Here is a 24,526-nt window from a genome sequence, read left to right as displayed (position 1 = left end):
CATTCATGTAACTTTGAGGAATAACTGTCCTTTAGTTCTTGCTCTTCGACTCATGCCAAAGGCTCACACGTTTGCCAAGGCACTAGCTGTATAAGAGCACTGCTGGATCAGATCAACGACCCAACTAGTCGAGCACCTTGTTCTCACAGGAGCCAACCAGATGCCTGTCGGAAACCCACAAGTAGAAGCTGCTATTGTTACCTTTACGTAACCTTTACCATGCCCAATCTGCCAAGGTGTATGTTGTTGCCTGGTATTTAAGGGAGAGCAGTGGGCAGTGGCAGGGACCTACGACCAGCAAGAGCCTGATAGCGCTACCATTTCCACTTTGCACAGAATACAGTGGTACCTCAGGTTAAGTACTTAATTCGTTCCGGAGGTCCATTCTTAACCTGAAACTGTTCTTAACCTGAAGCACCACTTTAGCTAATGGGGCCTCCCACTGCCGCCGCGCCGCCAGAGCACGATTTCTGTTCTCATCCTGAAGCAAAGTTCTTAACCCAAGGTAATATTTCTGGGTTCGCGGAGTCTGTAACCTGAAGCGTATGTAACCCGAGGTACCGCTGTATTCAAAATTCAGATGCAACAGAATTCTGTTTGCATGGCCTGATTCTTCCAGGTGAGGGTGCTGCATGCATGGTTCCCCCAAATCCTCCCTCCCTCCCTCTCTCTCTTACACACACACTACTGCCCATATAGAAGAGATTAAAATACTTTGAATTGAATTTCTTTTCAAAATATTGGCTTTCTTTCTAATCCACTTGACTAATATGCCAAAATATGTTTCTGAGCAATTCATAACTCTTGTGCGACGTGAATCTAAGAAACTCTGGGGAATGGGGCTTTAAATAGCTTAGAATCACTCAAGCATTTGTAGGAAGTTTATGGCCCCAAAACACATTTTGGGTAATCTGATTAGTTAAAGATTTAGAAAACTAGTGGGCAGCTAATGTACCCAACATCGCTATTTGTGCAACCCCGAGGCACCAAAAATAGTATTCTGGAATGCCTTTCTATTCTTTTCATGTTTAGAACATAAAATCCTATTTAAAAGGTTGGAAACACACAAAGCGTAATGAAACACCCACATATTTTTTCAGTTTGCTGGTTCCTTTTCAGTATGACAGAATATGTTGTTGATCCGTTTTTGTTTTTTTAAGAAAATGCGGAGTTCTTGTTCTACAGTAAAAGCAAAAAAACTAAACAGCCCTAATGAAGCAAGTATGATACATGAACGCACCCTGGGAGCACTGGGAGCAATCTTCATTGATCACAGCGATGCTGTTTGACTTGTAAACTTCGGACGTCAATAAAATACATTAAACCAGCTGAAATGCAACAACTAGCACTTAATTAAAATGCAAATAATTTTTTTGCAAAAATGTGTTGCTATATAAACTGCTAGCATGAAGTGGGAACCCCATAAAAGAAAAAGATGTACCCAGCCTCTTCTGGATTATTTCCTTCATTCCCTGACTTCCTCTGTGCTTATCTTAAACCAAAATAAACCTTGATAGCTTCTATCACCTTATTCACTTGCTAGAGCAAGGAGGGTCTGTCAGTTCCCCTGATGTTCTAGTAAAGGACATGATTACTCTGCAACTATATATATATATGGCCTGGGCTCCCTTTCACTACTGCACTGCTTTTAGGGTTGGTGTGAAGGAAAATGAGGGGCTCAGAGCTGCTGTCTGCTCCTTGGAAGAAAGACAGCATACAAATGTAAAAAAAAACAACCTGTATAACAGTGGAATTATTACATTGTTGTTGTTGTTGTTCTTAGGAATGACTATACCAGAAGAAGATGCCGAGGTGGGACAAGGCAGCAAATATTGCCTGGTGGCAATTGGGAGGCTTCAGGTAAATACTTTAAAATGTTTTCAAAGGTGTCTGTATGTTTTATGCCATGGGCTGCTGGAACTCCACATTAAATCTCACCTATGATGTGATCAACAGGCCTTAACAAGAGGTTGTTGAAATCCAACAGTGCCCTTTCAAAAACCCTGATCCTAAATCCTGTCTTGTTTGAAAATAAAGGCTTTCACACTCATTGCATTGCAGCGGTCATGAACTTGTCCCTGATTATACAAAACAGGTGGCTTCATCCTTGGAGGGTGCTTATGTGTGGAAATGTTATACTGGTGCTTCCACATAAGATGCAGCTAATTGTAAGATGAAGCTACCTTTTACATCGGGGTCGGCAAGGGTTACCGGGCATGGGCCGGATCACTCCCGTGGGGATCTTCCATGGGCCAGGCCGGTGCAGTGCGACACTGGAAATTGCATCTGCGCATGCCCAGACGCCGAAAATCACGCCTGTGCAGAAGCAATTTTCGATGTCTGGGAATGCGCAGAAGCAATTTCTGGCGCCACAGACATGCACAGACATGATTTCTGGCATCTGGGCATGCGCAGAAGCCATTTCCGGAGCTGCGGAAGTGAGTCCCCACGCTGCCCTGCGCCGTTTTAGCACAGTGCGTGGGGACTCGCCGAGCAGGCGGCTCAGTTCAGGGCAACTCGTGGGCCGCTTCCGGCCCATGGACCACAGGTTGGGGACTCCCATTTTACATGGATTCTTCAGAAGCTGTTTTATGCTGGCTGTCTTACTTGTGTTGTCGTCGTACTTCCACGCGAACCAACCACACAGTCCTGCCCAACCGATTTGCCATCATTCCCACCTCTTTCCTCTCCGCTCCCATCTTTTAAACTTTAAGCTCAGGCGGCTGAGAGTGAATCTAAGGGATGGATGTTTTATCATCTCTCTTTATCTTAACAACTTGAAGGTGGCCGTATTTTTTTATAGATTTTTTGGGGGAGATGCTGCTTCTCTTATGGACCTCTGCAGCTGTGCTTAATTTAAAGCCCATTTCCCTAAACCTTCACTGTTCGCTGGGGAGAGGAGGGGGATGTTTGTGATTGTATTCCAAGTTCCTCCTCCTTTTGGCAGTCAGGGGGTCTTTTTTCAACACACTCTGTACTGCACAGTTCTCTGCGGTCAGAAACCACAAATGGAAAATGTTGCCGGTGCTACAGATTATGTATGTGGTGAGTGTTCATTAGTCCATTGTACCATGCATTACGTACCCAATTTTTCGATTGTCCATACTGACGGATTGATAATAGCTATATGCAGGTCCTTCTCCCAGCAGCAAAAATGAAGGAACACAAAAGTACACGATGGTCTTCCTATACACCCCTTCAACCTAACCCAAATCGCATCCTCCTCATTACGTACAAGTAGGGGGTTCAACTTGAGAATCACCTCAATATTCATTTAATATTAAATAGTTATGTTGAGGTGGACATGCATTAAGCAGCAAAAGCAGGAAAAGGTTAGCACATTCTATATACAAATGCCCGTTTGCGTAAAAAATACCTTTCAAACACCACCCACTGCCCGCACAGTTATAACCGTCAGCGATGCGTGTCACACAGTTGCGTGATCAAGAAACACACAATTACCCCTGAGCGACAGTTGCATTTGTGAAAAATACGAATACAGCAATCCCTCACAAAGCAAAAAGCATCAGTATGGGTGGCACCTTAGACGTGCAGCTGAAAAGGGCTTGGTTAGGTTATTTCACCCTCTGGATTTGGAAGAGTTTACTTCCAAGTAGGAATGGACAAACGTCGATTTCACTTCTCCCAGCTTTTCCAATCTTAAATTCAGTTTCCCACATTTCCTCATCAAACCGCGCTTTTAAAAACATAATTAAAATCTTGAGATTTTAGTGCACTTTTTTCATATCGCACATATTTTTTCTATGGGATTTTGACTGGCATACGTATTTTTCAAGCAAATAACCCAAACATAAGCCCCCCCCCCCTAATACATGTGTTTTTGTATACACTGTTTAGCTGAAGAGCTGCATTGCAAAACTTGGAGAAGTTCCTACTTTCCTTGGAGGTTTTTAAGCAGAGATTAGATGGTCATCTGTTATGGATGCTTTAGTTGAGATTCCTGCATTGCGGGGGGGGGGTGGACTAGAAAACCCTTGGGATCCTTTCCAATTCTATGATTCTAAGTGCAAATTTTTAAGGGTAGTTGTGTTTCAGCTCACATGTTGGTTTGAGAAGTGCAAAACAGATGATTTCTCATTGAAATGCAAACAATTCCTCTCCCATCCGCACTTCCAAGGAAGTACATCTTTGCACTGCGGTCTTAATCACACTTGAAGATCCCAAAGTGATGGAGATGAAGGGAGCCAGTGTGGGTGTTTTGCAGATGATACAGCTGCCAAAACAAACTGTGGCCCATATGGAGCAACCAAACATCTCTTATATAAGGCTCACTGTGAGCAGCCGAGGAGATCATGGCATGCGATGGGATAAGGGCAGGTTTAATCACAGAGAAGTTGGAGGGGGCAGAAATTATGAACTCCTTTTCCCCAGGAAGTAAATCATTCAGCTGGAAGTCTTGTTTTTCCTTAGACTGACATCCTGACACTTGCTCTTTAGGGGACAGTTTTAAGGAAAGGAAAGGAGCATTGTACGTGCTGTCTGTACCTGAGAAACCAATCTGGCACTGTGGGGTATGGAGAATATGTCATAGGAAAGAGATATTGCTTGCAGCCTGAAAAACAAATTGCTGATTTCCTCGTAAAGTCCTTTGCATTCCCAGAACTCTTGAGTGGCCATGTTGCTGCCACAAGAAAGGGTTAGAGTGGACGGTGCTGACGGTGTTTTCAGTCTGCAAACAATACACAACAACACAATATGCTATCAATATGCTATTTAAATATGCTATCAGCTAGGGCTGTCTATAAAAAGGGTAAAGGGACCCCTGACCATTAGGTCCAGTCATGGCCGACTCTGGGGTTGCGGCGCTCATCTCGCTTTATTGGCCGAGGGAGCTGGCATACAGCTTCCGGGTCATGTGGCCAGCGTGACTAAGCCGCTTCTGGCGAACCAGAGCAGTGCTCGGCAATGCCATTTACCTTCCCATCGGAGCGGTACCTATTTATCTACTTGAACTTCGTGCTTTCAAACTGCTAGGTTGGCAGGAGCAGGGACCGAACAACGGGAGCTCACCCCGTCACGGGGATTCAAACCACCGTCCTTCTGATCGGCAAGTCCTAGGCTCTGTGGTTTAACCCACAGTGCCACCTGCGTCCCTTTAGGGCTGTCTATACTATGTCGTTAGGGACGCAGGTGGCGCTGTGGGTTAAAGCCTCAGCGCCTAGGACTTGCCGATCGAAAGGTCGGCAGTTCGAATCCCTGCGGCGGGGTGCGCTCCCGTTGCTCGGTCCCAGCGCCTGCCAACCTAGCAGTTCGAAAGCACCTCCGGGTGCAAGTAGATAAATAGGGACCGCTTACCAGCGGGAAGGTAAACGGCGTTTCCGTGTGCGGCTCTGGCTCGCCAGAGCAGTGATGTCACGCTGGCCACGTGACCCGGAAGTGTCTCCGGACAGCGCTGGCCCCTGGCCTCTTGAGTGAGATGGGCGCACAACCCCAGAGTCTGGCAAGACTGGCCCGTACGGGCAGGGGTACCTTTACCTTTACCTTTATACTATGTCGTTAAGGGACGCGGGTGGCGCTGTGGGTAAAACCTCAGCACCTAGGACTTGCCAATCGTATGGTCGGCGGTTCGAATCCCCGTGGCGGGGTGAGCTCCCGTCTTCCGGTCCCAGCTCCTGCCCACCTAGCAGTTCGAAAGCACCCCTAAGTGCAAGTAGATAAATAGGGACCACTTTATAGCGGGAAGGTAAACCGCGTTTCCGTGTGCTGCACTGGTGCAGGCTCGCCAGAGCAGCTTCGTCACACTGGCCACGTGACCCAGAAGTGTCTTTGGACAGCGCTGGCCCCTGGCCTCTTAAGCGAGATGGGCGCGCAGCCTCAGAGTCGGTCACGACTGGCCCGTACGGGCAGGGGTACCTTTAGCTTTTATACTATGCCCTTAATTTTTTTAATTAAGTATGAAATACACACAGGCCACGGTGAGCTTCCTCCTTCCTTCTCCTCTTTCCCATGCCCAAGGAAGAGATCAGAAGCACCCACATTCAGTTTTAAACTGTCCGCAGTTATGCACGATGCCCAAATTCTGGGGACTGCAGTTTATTTAAACCATGATGTCAGAACAAGCCAGGATCTGTAACCACAGTTCAGTCATGGCTAATGAATATTAACCATTGTTTAAACAACTCACAGTTCCCTGAGTTTGGACGTGACATGGAACTGTAGATTGTTTAAAAACAGAAGTGGGACCCTCTAAACTCATTGCATGCACAAGGCAGGATGGGGGGAGCATATGAGTTCAAGTCTCGCCTTGGCTCGTTTTTTGTATTGTTTGAATGTGGCTATACCCTCAGTTGCAGCCATTAGTTGCAGCCTTTCATTCCTTGGAGCAAGGCATGGATAAAGGAAGTCGCACTTCTATCTCATGAGCTGCTTTGGGGCAGAGGAGAAGTTGTGTTCAGCCTGGGAAGTTCTGTTCAAAGTGCTTCCGTTAATATGAAGTACATTTGGACAGCGCCGAGGGTTAGGTCCTCACCAGCAATGGCCCAGTCCTCTAGAGCAGGAGTCACCAAGATTTTGGGGCCTGTGAGCACATTTGCAAACTGGAGAAACTGCTCCCACAACCAAATACCACAACACCACCCATTATGTTGGCTACATAAGAATGATTCTTTCAAACCTAATTTCAGTCAGGTGAAGGGACCCTGTGGGGACCAGAGAAGGCTTCTGCAGATAAATTTGCAGCTGTGGGTGCCATTTTCGCAACCCCTGCTCTAGAGTAGCTAAGTGAGAGAGTTCCACCTTTGGTTTTAAAACAAGTCCCTAGCTGTTTTAAAACAGGTCCCTAGCTGGCTCAATAAGAAATATTGTGTGTAAATGTGAGGCAATGTGAGCATGAAAACACTGCATGCTTTTTATAAAAAACAAACCTCTTTGACTTTTATTTTATGCGGTTGATTACAGTTTGCATAGCTCAAAATGTAATAAAACTATTTTAAAATTTGACTCCAGGGTTTATTTAGACCGCTTTCAAAGACCTTTGATTATTTTAAACAAAACCATTTTACTTTGATGAAGCAGTAGCTTTCAGATAAACACTTGACATCCTGAGAGTCTTAATCATCTTACAATAAGTGTGTTGACTTAAGATTTATTTCTGTATGGTATTTGTTTACTGTGTGAGACACTTGGAACAGCGCAACTTGAAAACAGCCTGTGAATTATTCTTCCTTAATTCTGCTGGACACTAGATATCCCTTGTGCTTTTTGCTTGTGTGTTTGAATGACGTTACCTGCTCTAAGACGGAAGTCACATGACTGGGGTGAAAGTTTAAAATGTGGGCAATACCACAACAGATTTTATTGCAGGCAGAAATCGGACTCTGCTTAGAGATCTTCTTACCTTTCCATGGAATTGAGCATGTCATATTGTTTCCACCAGGTTACCAGTTCTCCGATGTGCATGGACATGAATGGAATGTCTGTCCCCACAGAATTCTTGTCCAGACACAACTCAGACGGGATCATCACCTTTGTGGATCCAAGATGCATCAGTGTCATTGGCTATCAACCCCAGGTCTGTTCGTTACCTTTATGGGAATTGTAGCTCTGTGAGAGAAATATAGGTCTCCTAACGTAGGGCTGCTATACGTCCAGGAATTGGGCAGGAAAACGGTGTCCGGGCGGATTTTCGGCAAATCAGCAAAATGTCTGAGGAAACCCTGACGTATGGCAAGGGGGGTTAATAATTTTTTAAAAGGCCAAAGACAGGGGGGGGGGAGAGAGATGTTCCCAAAACAAGCTCAAAAGCTTCAAGAAAAAGGGAAAAAAATAAAGGGAAAAAAGGGGGGAAGAAAAAGCTCAACACTTTGGATTTACACTTTGGGGAATATGGCAACTCTACCTAACAGCTCTTAGAATCCTTAACAGCCCCCATGAAGGGCAGATGGTGTCATGAAATTCTATTCAATATTGATCCAGAGTAGATTCCAGTGTATAGTTAGCAGAGTAGGAACTTAAACACTCTGCAGGATTCCCCCAAAACAGACCAGAAGCAATTGTATTTCATCTAGTAGAGGTTTACTGCTTCTGAAGGCAAATGAGCATAATGGTCACAAATCCAATACATTCAGGATTGGCACTGTCCATAAGAAACCCAGTTGCAGCAGACTTAACTTAAACTTACAATTACTTATAAGAAGTCTAAACCTTAACACTATGAACAGAACACCACACAAGAAGGAAGAGAGATAGTAAGAGAAAATGAAACCCAGGCTCCTTCTGGCCTTACTTTTATAGTCATCCTGACCTTGACAGAAGAGATAACAAAACCAGTTTACACCAGCTGTACTCAGCTTCTCTGAAGAAATAACCCAAACATCATGAACCTCCTGCTTCTTTCTTTCACACAGAGAAACTTCCAGAACGCTCTTGAATTTATTAGAATAGGAAAGATCTCTACACATCAGATCAATACTTTCTGCACCAAGAAATGCAAACTGACAGATGGGACCTTAACTGACTGCAAGCCTTTGAGCCAAATGTGTTGGGGAGTGGCTTGGGAGTCCAAACCTGGGTCTTTTACAGGGGCCCCCAACATTCCCACTCCTTCCCCACTTTTTAGAAACTGCTTTTGGGTGCTGCATAAAGCATAGTTCTGATGAGACCTCAGCCACCCACCATCTTGATTTCCCAGAGGCATCTATACATATAAATTAGCGTATTGGTGCAGCTTACTGCATAATACCGTCAGCGTGAAGTATTCGTTAGAGTTACAGATAGGTAGCCGTGTTGGTCTGCCATAGTCAAAACAAAATAAAAAAAAATTCCTTCCAGTAGCACCTTAAAGACCAACTAAGTTAGTTCTTGGTATGAGCTTTCGTGTGCATGCACACTTCTTCAGATACCAGGTTGATGGACTTCCATGTGCATGCACACGAAAGCTCATACCAAGAACTAACTTAGTTGGTCTTTAAGCTGCTACTGGAAGGAATTTTTTTATTTTGTTTTGACTATGGCAGACCAACACGCCTACCTATCTGTAACTGGAACTATGGAAGGCACCACATTGAGCCGCATGAAATGAAAGTCCATCAACCTGGTATCTGAAGAAGTGTGCATGCACACGAAAGCTCATACCAAGAACTAACTTAGTTGGTCTTTAAGGTGCTACTGGAAGGAATTTATTTGTTAGAGTGTCAGACTAGGACTTGGGAGACCAGAGTTCAAATCCCGACTCAAGTCATGAAGCTCACTGAGTGACTTTGAGCCAGTTACTTTCCCTCAGCCTAACTTACACCACAGGGTTGTTTTGAAGATGAAATGGGGAGAAGAAAGAACCATGTATGTCATCTTAAACTACATGGAAGAAAAGTAGCTGTAAAGTAAAAATAATAATACAGTGGTACCTCGGGTTACAGACGCTTCAGGTTACAGACTCCGCTAACCCAGAAATAGTACCTCGGGTTAAGAACTTTGCTTCAGGATGAGAACAGAAATCGTGCTCCGGCGGCAGCGGGAGGCCTCATTAGCTAAAGTGGTGCTTCAGGTTAAGAACAGTTTCAGGTTAAGAACAGACCTCCGGAATGAATTAAGTACTTAACCCAAGGTACCACTGTAGTACTTTCACTGCATAGGTCTTAAGGTTGGAGCAGCTGAAAGAATACAAATCCTGCTTAGAGCGGCTGTTGCATTTTGTCTCTGACTCTATCTATCTATAATAGATATACTGATACTGAAACTTATCTGATGCCTTATGGAGTTTGGAAACTTGTTTGTAATTTTTACATTTCTGTTTTTCTCCTTTTGTGGATGCTTTACTAGGACCTTTTGGGGAAAGACATTATAGAATTCTGCCATCCAGAAGATCAAAGCCATTTAAGAGAGAGCTTCCAGCAGGTAACATTTTACCTAGAAACTGTGCCTCATTCCCCGTCCTGCTTTATACTACTTTTAACACCAGTACTATTGGGTGTTGTGTTATCCAAGTGTATAGATACATTATACATATATAACTATAAAAGTATAATATAGACAGACAAATATATAACCCTTGGTTATAATACAAAGAAAAATGGGTAAATTAGGTAGCCCGGGTCTCTCTCTCTCACTCTGTTAATGCTAAAATCCTAAAACAGACTCACTCGTGAATCACTGTAGCTTTTATTAACACACAGATGGTTGCTGGATGACTATCTTAAACAGTCATTGTACAATCACATTACACATATGTCTACACCGGTGGTGGCACTAAGGGGTTGGTATCACATTGAACCAACAACACTGGCTTATAGTTTGAATGTTAAGTATCGGTGTGGTACAGCAACTGCAGTGTTGGGTTTCCATGGGGAAAAATCAAGTTGGAATCCATGTTCATTTGTAAAATAATAATTGTCCAGTGGCCTGTAACAAGTCAATAGGCTAGGTCACATCATGCCAAGCCACAGTGTAGGTCTACCAAATACCATCTGGTGGAATTCAACATGTGATGCAATGTCATTGTGCTCTGAATTATCCCCTGCCCACCCATGGCCCATGGAGACAAGGAAACTCACAATATGATGAGGTCATGTCACACTGTGTTTCCTTAGGCATTTTCTAAAACAAATGGAATCCCATGGCAGAAATGGCTAAAAGCAGCAAGCAGTGGTAATAAACCAAGGAGGAGGAACCCGTGGCTCTGCTAATGTTACTGGGATTCAACTGCCATCATCCCTGAGCATTGGCCATGCTGGCTGAATCCAATGAGAGTTGGAGTCCAACAATCTCTGAAGGGCCACAGGTTCCTCACCCTGCCATAAAAGAACAGTAAGAATATCCCTAAAGGCCATAAGGGGAGAACTGAGGCGGGCATCCCTGCAGAAGGAGTTCCATTGCTTTGGAGCCACCACGAAGAAGTCACTGTCCCTTGTTGCTACTTGAGGCTGTTGACCAGATTTGATAAAAGGCAACGTTTTGAAATAAACGCTGTGTTGGCTCAACTCTCGTTGCAGGAGTCAGTGGGTGTTTTCCTGCCAATTTAAACAGAGCCAAACATACTTAAGCTGTCAATTAACATGTTTAGAAAATACCACCCCTACGATATAATTGATATTTTTTTTTAAAAAAAAAAGTTGTTTACTTAAAATCACCAAGAATAAATGTATAGTTTCTGAATATTTTGGCTTTCAATACAAAGAATTCAAATGTAGCATAAAGATTCTCCAGCAGAAACAGGCAAACATATGGAAGCAATTCCAAGCCTAGTTTTGGGTTTCTAGAGCACCAGTGATATATAATCAGAATTCATGTCATTGTACAACAAATTGAATCTGATTGATCCAGCATGTGTTTTGCCAAGCAATTTGGCATGTTACCAGTCACACCTTCCAGATGCTTTTCTTGCCATGTTTAACAGCGAGTACTATGTATCAACTTCGGACGGATACTGGAATTCAAATTTTCCAGTTGAAATGTGGACGGCTAATTTTAATGGGTTATATAAGTTAGCAGAGTGGCTTGAAAAACGCAAATGAAGTTCAGAGAGAAAAGAAACTGGATAAAGTAAATCGGATAGAGTAAATAATAGGAGGATGAATAAGCAGAGAGGTTTTATGTTTCTTAGGGATTCATGCCTAGTTCACAGCAGGAAGATATTCAGCAGCACATACAGGAGGAAATTCCCTCAGAACTACACAGCCAATCAGTGAGCGAGCTACCCCAGCAAGAATCATGGCATTCTGACTGGTTGCTGGCAACCAAAAGGGTCTGGTGACTTAAACAGTTAGCAGAAATAACCCCAAGGTTACTTCTTAAATAATCCCTGCTGTTGTATTTCCAACAAGATATAAAGGGTGAAAAGTATTCCTAGGATTCAAAATACAATGTGAAGTAACTATTCAAAACCCCAATCCTTGCAATAATTACACATCCTCTTTGGCTGATAAGATCCTGAATATCAGCCAAAGAGGATGTATTTTGAATCCTAGGTAATCTCCAATAGTCTTTGTTTCCCCATTCATGTTACTGACTGGCTTGCTATTTTACAGGCTATTTCTTGCCGTTGTTCACCATTCAAATTGCAAACAGTCCTGCTATTCCTTACCAGTGCCAAGCTCTTGTACATCACCATTGGCTCATTCAGATTGGTGGCCAGCTTACCGTATTTTTTGCTCTATAAGACTCACTTTTCCTCTCCTAAAAAGTAAGGGGAAATGTGTGTGCGTCTTATGGAGTGAATGCAGGCTGCGCAGCTATCCCAGAAGCCAGAACAACAAGAGGGATCGCTGCGCAGCGAAAGCAGTGATCCCTCTTGCTGTTCTGGCTTCTGGGATTCAGGATATTTTTTTCTTGTTTTCCTCCTCCAAAAACTAGGTGCGTCTTATGGTCTGGTGCATCTTATAGAGCGAAAAATACGGTACTTTTCCTCATCCCATGTTGGGTCCACACTCTTGCACACCTTTCCCCACTCTGCTCACCTCACTACCCTTCTCCCTACCCTCTTCATTCTGCAGATCTGCAAAAAACAAACAAACTCAGAAATGTTTTGTTCTATTAGGGACATTTATCCATAGCTACAATTTTTGCTTCCAAAAAAATGAAAGTGGGATGATAATAATAAAGTCAGGGAAGGATTGATCTCCCAATATTTTTGTTTTAATTTCTGTGATTTGTTATGCAGGGAGCCTTTTAAGATATAACTCTGAGATTATCTCATCAAAGGCCCTGACAATCAATACATTGTTACAGGATTAACAGTGTGTATAATAAGCCACTGAAAATTAGATGTTTTTGAATTGCTGGCCTTATCAGGAGCTGTTTAAGGCAAGATTGTGTGGTGAGGGATTTTGGAGTGTTTGGCCAGTGTCTGTTTCAGGGTTTTTACTTCCTGTCAAAGATAAAGTCGTTCGTCAGGGGTGGGAAAAATTAAGTCTGAATGAGGCACTTGGAGGCCAAAAACAACAAGCAGAATTTTGTATCAAAAGTTGGAGAGGATGGCTATCTAATAATACCCATTAGGAAACAGTTCAGCTGGCCATTTACACACTGTTCTGTTTCATTTTACGATCCCATTGTTGGGTGTGGCATTAGAAAGTTGTTGTTCAAAGGATATGGCTCATCTGATTGAAGCTAGAGATTTATTTTAAATAAAGCATGAGCTCTTTGGGGGGTTTTTTCTCCCAGGCCTGAATTTCTGGGAACTGTAAAAGGGGAAGAAAAAAAAGAAACTGCTTTCCAATTCTGCCTGTTCTATTGGCACTGAAGATTCCCCTTCACCCATAGATCCCCAACCAGTATACAGCAGGTCCCTCGACCAATTAATCCCAAAAGGCAGTGTTGTGTGGTAGAAAGATCTCCATACTTGGAACTGGAAAACCTGGGTTCAAAATTCCTATTCAGCCACGATTCACACTCTCATAGGATTGTTTAAAGGGGAGAAAAGCAGATAATCTCTTTGAACTCCAGGGAGGAAAAACAGGATACAAATGCAAAAATATATAATAATGACTTGCTGTGAGGATGTGAGTTCTCTTCAGGTAAACAAGATGGAATGAGTCTTATTTGGAAACCCCAGTGCAAATGGCTAAAGGAAAGGACTCCACAGTGGGAAGTTGGTGGCCATCTTGAAACTGAGGCTTATGCCAAGACAGGTCATGCCTTGAAAATTCATAGGCCCTGTCTGTTATTTCCATGAAAAATACGCACAGTAGTAGGTGTTAAGGTTGAACTGTGGACTGTATATCGAAAAGGGCCTATGGTACCAACCACCCATCCATGCCAGTGCCCACAAAGGGGCCATTTGTGTTTATGTGTACTTAAAGGATCTGTCTACCAAAATGTTCTCTGTCGTTTTTGCTGGATGAGGCAAGCTACCCTTCAGTTGTAAAAGCAGCTTGCCTCATCACCTGAAAGATCTACAGAACTATGCAAAAAGGAGGAGAAGCACCTTCTGCTGTATATCGGGCTCCCCTACAATCACATATATTGCTCCTCGGGAGCACAGCCCATATCAGTTACTGATATCACCTCTGCCACCTTCTCTCCGTGAGAGCCAGTGTGGTGTAGTGGTTAAGAGCGATAGACTCGTAATCTGGTGAACCGGGTTCGCTTCCCCGCTCCTCCACACACAGCTGCTGGGTGACCTTGGGCTCATCACACTTCGCTGAAGTCTTTCAACCTCACTCACCCCTCAGAGAGTTTTTGTTGTGGAGGACAAAGGGAAAGGAGATTGTTTTTTTGGCCGCTTTGAGACTCCTTAGGGTAGTGATAATGCGGGATATCAAATCCAAACTCTTCTTCTTTTAAAATGGTCTCTGCAGGTTGTTAAACTGAAAGGACAGGTGCTCTCTGTGATGTATCGCTTTCGTACCAAGAACCGGGAATGGATGCTAATCCGGACCAGCAGCTTCACATTTCAGAACCCTTATTCAGACGAGATTGAGTACATCATCTGCACCAACACTAACGTAAAGTACGTGTTTCACCCTTAAATTTATGGTTTTCCCTATCTCCTTCCCTTCTCTGAAACACTTTTGTGCCCTGCTCCTTGTGGTTTTCTAAAGATAAAAGTTATGCTGTCTGCGCTAGACCTTGCTTAAAGCCATTCCGTGTATTATGACAGAGTAAACCCAAGCTTCTCACTGAATGTACTTAAGAACATAGTGAGCTCCCTCATATCAAGTCAGACCACTGGTCCAACTAGCTTAGTATTGTCTGAACTGACAGGCAGTGGTCCTCTGGGGTTGCAGGTGATGACCTCTTTAGGTCCTACCTGGAGATGCTGAGGATTTATCATGAGTCTTCCTACACTCAGTGGAGATGCTCTATAACTAAGCTATGCTTCTCCCTTGACAGCTCAGCTAATCCAGCTTAACTGATATGTTGTACCTGTATGCTACATGTGTTTCCATTCATGCTTACATTTTAATGCGTATGCTCAGGTGGGGCGGGGATGTTACACATGCACCTAGAAAAAACGTAATGTGTGAAATGATCCTCCTTTTCCTGGGTGTCAGAGTTCAGCAAGGCCAGAGGCAAGCCGTATGGTCCAAACAAGCACCATTGGTGCTGATCCCTGCTGCGAGGTTTGTTTGTTTAATGATACACTGGGAAGGAAGATTGCTTTGCACAATCAAATGACCACCTGCTATAGATGCTTTAGCTGAGATTCCTGCATTGCAGGGGGTTGGACTAGATGACCCTTGGGGTCCCTTCCAACTCTACAAGTCTATGAAATCCCATGTATGCTTATGGAGCTCCAGCAGCCATTTCCCAAGCTTTCTGGTCTGCAACTTGAAAAAGGGGCCTCCGGTGCCTTAAAAAGTCTTAGCAGATTTGTGGCATAAGCTTTCAGTGGACCATATATCACAGTTCATCTGATTCTTCAAGTATTGTCCTCCATTGGTAGAAAGAATCATGAGTACAGGCAGGGAGTGGATGGGATGATGGAAACACCTGCAGGCCAACCTAATATGGAATGAAATCTCCACCTCTTCTTCCCTGCTTCTCATTGCCTCACTCTGAGAAAGAGACTACTGGGTCCTCCTTCAGAGCCAGGCATTATTTTTTATTTTTTATTCTTTATTGAAAAAGAAAAAAAGTACAAAATTACAAGTGCACTGAGTAAAATATGACACAAAGAAGAAGCAAGAAATAGTACCCATGTTGAAAAAAAACCAAAAAAGATATTGAGTACATTACAAAAAAGGGGGGAAATTGTTCCTGTAGTTCACTAGACCTTAACCTAATAGAGCATTTATAAAAATGAATCACAAATATTGTTAAATTTGTCTGTAACAAGACTACGTTTGTAAACAACTTGTTCACGTGTAGCGAGTTTGTACATATCTTTAATCCAATCATTAAAAGGAGCTGCATTTTTATTTTTCCAGTTCATCAATACCAAAAAGGTAATCATACTTTTTACTCTAGTAAGGGCTCAGAGAGTCCATTCACATTTCCCCTTTGTTAGATTCCATGTGTTGGGTATATAATTCAAAAGAACCAGGCATTCTTGGCGAGGTGGTAGTGTGCATGATGGTGGTTTGCCAAAGCAGCTAGGAAGGCTTTTGAAACAGATTTTTTATATATATATATATAGAAAGCTTTAAAAAAATAAAATAAGCTTTAAAATACTTGTCGCTGCTGCAGCAACGCAGACATCCTCCTTGGCATCTTGCCCAGAGTGCCTCGCTCTGGAGAAAGGACCACCTTGGCCTTTATCCAGAGCAAGGTGAGGCATGACTGAGGAAAGAAGATGGAGAAGCCTTGTGCTAGGCCTGAACAACTGCTTTCAGGTTAGATCCATACTGTACATTTAAGGCATATTTAAAACACATTACTCGCCGCCCCCCAAGAATTCCGGGAGCTGTCGTTTTCTTTTTTCTTTCTTTCTTTCTTTTTTTTGGAATAATATTTATTAAAGTTTTAACAATTACAGAAAGAAAAAGTAAAAATACCACATTAAACAAAAACAAAACAACACATCACAATATAAAAAAAGAAAAAACACAGAGAAATAAAACCCATTAAACAAAAACAAAAACGCAAAGAAAAATACATCAGATCTCCTCGTTACTAATCTTTCATTAGCTTACTTCCTTGACCTCCTCACACCTCCCTTTTTTGTATTCTAGGTCAATTATCCATTTCAGCAAATCCTTTCCCTCTTTTAAAAGTTTTGTCCTGTAAATTGTCTTAATATAATGTAACTTTACTTTTCCTCCTTTCACCAATTAACAGTCAGTTATTCCCAAATCCTTTATATCATTCCTGCTAAAATCATATAATATTATTCCAACACCCTTCTAACAAATCTTCCAATCTTCCTCCACCGACTCTTCTCCCTGGTCTCGGATTCTGCCAGTCATTTCCGCCAGTTCCATGTAGTCCATCACCTTCATCTGCCATTATTCCCGGGTGGGTAAATCTTGTGTCTTCCAGTACTTTGCAATAAGTATTCTTGCTGCTGTTGTACCAGGAGCTGTAGTTTTCAATGGGTGCTAGGCATTGTAGCTCTGTGAGGGTAAACAATAGTTACCAGGATTCTTCGGGGGAAGTCATGTGTTTCCAATATATACTGTGGATGTGAACTCTTTGTCACCTGAGACCAGACTGAGGATCTCAAGGAGGAAAGTTTTCTCAGTGATATTGCCTTCACTGTGGAACTCTTGTCTGTATGGAAGCCTTCCAAGCTAGTGGTTCTTTTTAAAAGGCTGACGGGGAAATGTTTCTGTTTTGCTTTGGAGGTGGGTGGCTAAACTGCTTGTGGTGTCACTGGTGTTTTTTTTATCCTCCAAGATCTCTGTGCTGGTGTCCCCCCCCCCCCCGATTTTTTTAATGCCTGCTGCTTTTTTATTGTGTGTTGTTCCCCCCCCCTTCTCCTTTAATGCGGTTTTAAACATTATGTTGTTTTGATTGGTAAGTCATATTGAGGGGCCTGACTTGGGTCCAAGTGCTGGTTAGGAACTTGACAATAAATCAATGTCTCTTCCACATCAGCGAACTGGAGGAGCAGAAGGGGCCAGCTCTGACAAACAAGTTTCTGTTTCCGCACCGTCCAGAAGGCTTCAAGAATCTGGCCTTTAAATTAGTCGGTGTTGACTGTTCTGCCAGCCTTTCCCTTTCAAGGCTGCATACATAGGCACGGCAGTGCATTCTGAGAGAGATGATGCCGCGGGGGCTTTCCTTGGATCCTGTTATAGCTATCCTCAGTTGGCTTCGCAAAACAAGCCCGACTTGTTGCCCAAATATGGTGGTTGGCTACTACCAAGGTCTCCGGTTAACGCATTGTTATTATTCTTTCCTAGTGAAATGGTAACGTCAAAGAGGATGTGGCAGCCCTTTTTCTTTTTCTGCCTGTAGAATTATAAATATTAGAAGGAGCTAGGATTTTCCACATGTTGATAATTCTGGCAGATTGTTCCTCTTTTGAGAGCTCCGTCCGTGAACTTGGAAAGCCTGCTCCGGTTGGCATTTGCTCGCATCTCTGTCGAAATGAGCCAAGCAGTTTTCTGACAGTGATGGATGATTCAAGGCCTTGGACTGCAATTGGCGGAGTTATTCTTATCCTAAGGTTGGCAGGTGGTCATTGGTTGAATTGCCTAACAGATGACCTAACAGATGCTGCATTGGGACGCGGGTGGCGTTGTGGGTTAAACCACAGAGCCTAGGACTTGCCGATCAGAAGGTCGATGGTTCGAATCCCCGCGATGGGGTGAGCTCCCGTTGCTTGGTCCCTGCTCTTGCCCACCTAGCAGTTCGAAAGCACATCAAAGTGCAAGTAGATAAATAGTTACCGCTCTGGTGGGAAGGTAAACGGCATTTCTGTGCGCTGCTCTGGTTCGCCAGAAGCGGCTTAGTCATGCTGGCCACATGACCTGGAAGCTGTACGCTGGCTCCCTCAGCCAGTAAAGTGAGATGAGCGTCACAACCGCAGAGTCGATCACAACTGGACCTAATCTGTTACCTTTAACAGATGCTGCACAAGCTGCCGAATCCCCAGTGCTCTGGTAGGACCCGTTATAAAATTATGCTGCATCTGGAATATAGTGGGAAATTAGCGTAGTGGCTTCCTGGTACCAGTTGGGAGAGAAAGCCCTAAACGGCCTCAACCCAGTATACCTGAAGGAGTGTCTCCACCTCCATTGTTCAGCCTGGACACTGAGGTCCAGCGCCAAGGGCCTTCTGGCAGTTCCCTCACTGCAAGAAGTGAAGTTACAGGGAACCAGGCAGAGGGCCTTCTCGGTAGTGGCACCCGCCCTGTGGCATGCCCTCCCACCAGATGTCAAGGAAATAAACAACTATCTTACTTTTAAAAGACATCTGAAAGCAGCCCTGTTTAGGGAAGTTTTTAATGTTTAATGCTCTATTGTGTTTTTAACATTCGGTTGGGAGCCGCCCAAAGTGGCTGGGGAGACCCAGCCAGATGGGCAGGGTATAAATAATCAATATAATTAGTTTTAGAAATGCCCCCATTGGGTAAATCCAGGACCACTTCAAACCTGGTGTTAGCCCTGGCTCTGCCACTGGGCCTAGGTAAATACTAACCAGAATTTCAACATTTCTCAGAAGCTATGTGATGCCATCTTAAGTGCAGTTATTTTAGTTCGATAAACAGCATTTCTAGGAACTGTTTACATATGAAGTGCAATTACCCATTATACTCCCTTAGAATTATATTTGTTATTAAAAGAGGCAGATAAATAAAAATGTGCTTCAATAATAAATATAGGTAGTGAATGCTATTTTCTGATACGAACACTCAGACTGGAAAACAAAAGAAAGAATAAGTGAACGGTAACATTTTCTTAGCAAATATCAATAGGCTGGGATTTGCTGTTAATAGAGGCAGATAGATATAACTGTACTTCAATAATAAATCATTTTAGTGAGTGCTGTTTTCTGTTAAGAACACTCAGACCCAAAAAAGAAAAGGAGGAAATAATGATTTTTTTTTAAAAAAAACCTAACCAAAAATCAAGAGACCATCTGTATAGAAACCAGGGTTTAAAAAGCTATCCATAACCATCAGATAAAAAAGTAAAGCAAATGCATAGATTTGTTTTTTGTGTTTTTTTTTTACAGAGAGCTGTAGGGGGAGCTGAAGATTGCATTAGTTGGTTGTGTTTATTTGATACTGCCTTCCGGCTGGAAGCCATCAGCTTTCCAGATCTGGTTTCCGAGTGGAAAGACAACTAAACATTAGGTTCAAATGTTCACTTATTTCCCTGCAAAAGAAAATAATAATAATAAAGATTATTTTGGGCACAACCATCCAAAATGAACTTCCTGGAGAAGCGAAGAGTTTAATGTTTAGCCCTTTGTGCTTTGTTTTGCTCCAGAGGAGAGTCCCATGTAAAATTTTTGCCTTCCCACCAACATTCCCATCTGTGTTAACTTCCGTTGACTTTCGGCAGAAGAAAACATGGCAAGTGCACTGGTTCCATCCAAAATATGAGACCCAATGATATTGAATGGGTTTTATGCTTTACGAAGTGGAATGAGAGATGTGTCCTCCTAATATGATAAGAACCCATAAGAAGAACTGTGCGGAGTCTATCCAGTCCAGTATCCTTTTTTCCACCATGACTTATCCAGATGCTTATGGGATGCCCACAATATTGATGCCCCCCCCACTACTGTGGCTCCTCAGCAACTTGTGTTTGGAGGCATACCGCCATTGATCCTGGTGGTTCAATATAGCCATCATCGCTAATGGCCATTGATGGTCTTATTCTCCATGAAATTGTCAGATCCTTGTTTAAAGGCCAGCCATCTAAATTGGTGGCTGTTGCCACATCTTGTAGTAGCAGATTCCATAACGTGTTCCATGTTATGTCTGTCCTGGATATGATCAGGGCCAGATTTAGGTTTGATGAGGCCCTAAGCTACTTTATATGTCCAGCTGTCCTTTGTCAACAACAAATTTTGTGTTGAATATATGTTATATGGTAATTTAGGGATCTAATAGGTATCTAGAGCCATTTGCCACTGTTGTTGTATGAAGGTTTTATTTTTTTTGTTTTTATTTTATTTGTTTTTTATCTCATATTTTGGAAATGTACATCCAGGTTTTTTCCTTTAAATTTTTTTGGGGGCCCCCAAGAGATATGATGCACCTTTCAGCTTCATTGGCTAAACCAGGGCTTTAGTATTATAAGAGGTGAATATGAAGGGAGCCAATTTCATAAATTTGCTGTCCTGATAGATAACATGCAAGGTGTTCTGTGAGCAATACAAATATTATTGAAGATGGTCTTTTTTAAAAGAGAGAGAGAGAGAGCACTGTATGCCATCATCTTTAGAGTTGATTTTATGAGTGTAGAAATCTATGCAGATCTAATCGATTAAAGAATCAGTTGTTCGATTCAAACTTATGTGATTAATGGACTAAGATTTCTTTAATTGGGTAACAGACCCAAGGCGGACCCATGCCAACTGGAAATATTCATGCGGAGAGAAAAATGTATGGTATATGAACCACCAGCCTCGTTGGTTTCAAATAAACTGACTTTTGGCATTTCCTAAAAAGCACCTGACAATGGACACAGATTATGTCTGCATCCGAGAGATTTATACAGGCATTTTTGACATATTTCTCTTCCTCATTCTGATTCATTTCACCTCCCCGGTATTGAATGTGTCAGTTTCCTTTGATGTAGAGGGCCTTGCTACTGCACATTTTAATTTACTTCCAAAGTTTTCCTAATTGGATTAAGGCTATCAGCCACAGGGTGCCCCCCTCATGCATTCAGATGGCTTTATTTCCTTCAATCTTAGTAGGTTGCAATTGAGAACTTCAAAAAATTCTAAAATTGCCTGCCAGAAAGAAGCAGGAGCTCAGGTTTTCTGCAGCTTCCATCCCAAATGCCCTTTTCTTTAAATTGGAAAATGATTTATTGCTTGAATACCTTACAGGGGAAGAAGGTTACAAACACCTGCATGTCTCTAATTATGGTTCTGCATACCCAGACATCTCCTGCCTTGTTCCTTCCTGGTCCCACCAGTCACCCATCTTTCCTCTCCTGTGCTGGGGCAAAATTTAAAAGCATGCTTGCTTTATCATTGGGGAAGGTGAACAGGTTGGACCAAGAGGGTATAGGGCAAGGAGGCGCACGTTGGATATTAAGCTGGCGAGTCACAGCCAGCCAGACAATCTTCCTGTCTGTTAAATATAGTCCTGCAGCCTCAAATGAACCAGCAGCAACAGTTTCTCTTTCCTGCTTCCAGGCAACTTCAGCAACAACAAGCAGAGCTTGAGGTGCACCAGAGAGATGGACTATCTTCATATGACTTATCTCAGGTGAGACATAGCTGGCGAGGTAGACTCCCTGTTTGTTTGTTTGTTTGTTTGTTTGTTTGTTTGTTTGTGTATAAAAATAGGCAGGAATTGGAAATCTAAACAACACCACAAGCACATACTGGCCTGGTCTACCCATTTTGTTGCTTAGTCGTGTCCGACTCTTTGTGACCCCATGGACCAGAGCACGCCAGGCACTCCTGTATTCCACTGCCTCCCGCAGTTTGGTCAAACTCATGCTGGTAGCTTCAAGAACACTGTCCCACCATCTCGTCCTCTGTCGTCCCCTTCTCCTTGTGCCCTCCATCTTTCCCAACATCAGGGTCTTTTCCAGGGAGTCTTCTCTTCTCATGAGGTGGCCAAAGTATTGGAGCCTCAGCTTCAGGATTTGTCCTTCCAGTGAGCACTCAGGGCTGATTTCCTCCAGAATGGAGAGATTTGATCTTCTTGCAGTCCATGGGACTCTCAAGAGTCTCCTCCAGCACCATAATTCAAAAGCATCTATTCTTCGTCGATCAGCCTTCTTTATGGTCCAGCTCTCACTTCCATACAAACCATGTGAGGTCTACCCATAATACTAAGCTAACAGTTTAATGGGAACAAGCAAGTACCGTATTTTTCGCTCTATAACACGCACCTGACCATAACACGCACGTAGTTTTTAGAGGAGGAAAACAAGAAAAAAATATTCTAAACGAAACAGTGGATGTATGATTTTTGTGGTTCATGCTGTGGCCACAGACGTGATCTGACGGTGAGTTTGGGGTAGCCCAATGCAAAAATCCTGAGGATCCATATGGATCCATGCTTTGTAACCACGTTTTTGCGCCATTGCAGACCCATGAAACAGTGTGTGTGTGTGTGTGTGTGTGTGTTGGTGCAGGCTGTAGCCATGGATATGCTATGTGATCTGATGGTGAACTTGGGGTGACCCAGTGCAAAAATCCTGAGGATCCATGTGGATCCGTGCTTTGTAACCACGTTTTAAGTGGGGAGGGAAGGAAAAGCATTCAAGGGACAAGGAGCACACGTGGGGTGTGTGGAGAAGGATGCTGCTAATAATGCAAGAGAGGGGTTTAAGGGGAGAAGGAACACATGTGGGGTGGGTGGAGAAGGATGCTGCTAATGATGCAGGAGAGGGGTTTAAGGGGAGAAGGAGCTCGGTGGGGTTTGTGGAAAAGGAGCTTTTCGGCGAGCTGAGCAGGGAAGGGGGAGGGAAAGAGCACTGTTGCTTTAAAGTAGCCAACCAGACAGCAGCCACTTACAGCAGTGTAAGCAGCTCCTTTCCTCTCCCGCTTTGCTCCTTCTCTCCCTCTTTGCTGCTTTACGCAGCTAATGGCGAATCCCCTGCAACCCAAGTCCTGCTCAGCGGATCAGCTGAGACGCTGGGAGAATCGTAATTTCCCCCTCTCCCTCAACCTGTGCCCTCCTGTCCCCAGCAGCCTTTTTAAAAACCTTTTTACTGGTTTTCACTGTGCTCGTGGCTCAGAGCCCTCCTGTACCCTGCCGTCCCTCTGCAGCCTCATTGCTCCGTTTAGAGAGCGGACCTTTGCTAGCTGAGGCTGCAGCAGCTGTTGCTGGCCACAAGGCGCTTTTTCCGGCTCGCTATGGCTCCCGTCTGTCCCTCCTCGCGTGTAAGCGGCTGCTGCCCGCTTTGCTGCCGTGGCTCTCCTTCCCTCCCTCCTCCTCGGCTCCTCCCCCTCCTCCTGGCTGTAAAGCAAGCAAAGCAAAGCGGGACAGAAGCCCTGCAAGCGGCTCCCGCTTTGCTTGACTGATGGCAGCCATGGCTCCGGTCGAGTGCATTCGCTCTGTAACACACACAGGCATTTTCCCTTACTTTCTAGGAGCAAGAAAGTGCGTGTTTTGGAGCGAAAATTACGGTATGTTGTTGCACAGGGAGAAAATCATAGTCATGAGAGCTAAACCATGATTTATCTAACCATTACAGGTGAACACGGGCTTGTGGTTTGTCTCACTCCAAGCAAACCATGAGCTGTAATCCAGGTTTGTTCTTGGCTCTACCACTCATGGCTTGTTTGGTAGAAATAAATCATTTACCCCAAGTTCTGATGCAGCACTAAGACAAACCATGGCATAGTTTTCAGTCACATGGCAGCAACATCAACCACAGCTTTCTCCCTGTCCACCGGAATACTTGCTGCTACATGATAAGCCCTTGTTTGGGAATGAATGCCTAACACAGATGACCCCTGATTCATGTCCTGAAGAGCATTCAAATGGGCCTGAGTTGCTCTGTGGCAGTACAGAAAATCATAAGACAATTGAATCTTGAAGCTTACTGCTGTTTGAAAAGGTGGAAGCTTAGCCATAAAGGGGTGTGTGACTTCCTTCTCTCTGCCTGTTGCAAATAGGTACCTGTTCCAAGTATACAGTCTAACGTTCATGAGGGTGGGAAGCCAGTGGAGAAGCCTGATGCCATCTTCTCCCAAGAGAGGGATCCAAGGTTTGCCGAGATGTTCGCTGGCATAACTACCAGTAAGTAAACTCTGCTCTTAAGATTGTTATTGGTATTGCTGCTATTTGTGATCCTCTATTCTGACAAAATACTTGTATCTTGAATAAATACTGAACCAAACACTCCCTTCCAGTGTGCATACCTTGGTGGGAAAGGGGTTGTGGCTAGTAAAAAAAAAAAAGGCAAAGGAGCCCTGGACAGTTAAGTCCAGTCAAAGGTGACTGGGGTTGCGGCACTCATCTCACGTTCAGGCCAAGGGAATCGGCGTTTGTCCAGAGACAGCTTTCTGGGTCATGTGGCCAGCATGACTAAACCAC

The 24,526-nt window shown here is 43.6% G+C and overlaps 2 protein-coding genes across 5 annotated transcripts in view; one reads left to right on the top strand and one right to left on the bottom strand.

Moving 5' to 3' along the window:
• The window catches only part of ARNT2 (aryl hydrocarbon receptor nuclear translocator 2), a 144,773-nt gene that overhangs the window by 96,291 nt on the left and 23,956 nt on the right, over positions 1 to 24,526 (top strand). For all 4 annotated transcript variants that reach the window (XM_083712633.1, XM_083712632.1, XM_083712634.1 and 1 more), the window contains exons 9-14: positions 1,784 to 1,860; positions 7,397 to 7,531; positions 9,778 to 9,852; positions 14,253 to 14,404; positions 21,664 to 21,736; positions 24,106 to 24,229. In XM_083712633.1, the coding sequence (XP_083568759.1) occupies positions 1,784 to 1,860; positions 7,397 to 7,531; positions 9,778 to 9,852; positions 14,253 to 14,404; positions 21,664 to 21,736; positions 24,106 to 24,229 (636 nt within the window). The remainder of the gene's footprint in view (positions 1 to 1,783; positions 1,861 to 7,396; positions 7,532 to 9,777; positions 9,853 to 14,252; positions 14,405 to 21,663; positions 21,737 to 24,105; positions 24,230 to 24,526) is intronic.
• Positions 1 to 24,526, bottom strand: part of CTXND1 (cortexin domain containing 1) — a 187,823-nt gene that overhangs the window by 153,221 nt on the left and 10,076 nt on the right. The gene's annotated exons all lie outside the window — the stretch shown is intronic.

This window comes from Podarcis gaigeae (genome assembly GCF_964106915.1).
Source record: "Podarcis gaigeae genome assembly, chromosome: 14".
Taxonomy (NCBI): domain Eukaryota; kingdom Metazoa; phylum Chordata; class Lepidosauria; order Squamata; family Lacertidae; genus Podarcis; species Podarcis gaigeae.
The sequence above is the reverse complement of the archived record's forward strand: the minus strand, read 5'-3'. Positions and strand labels throughout refer to the sequence as shown.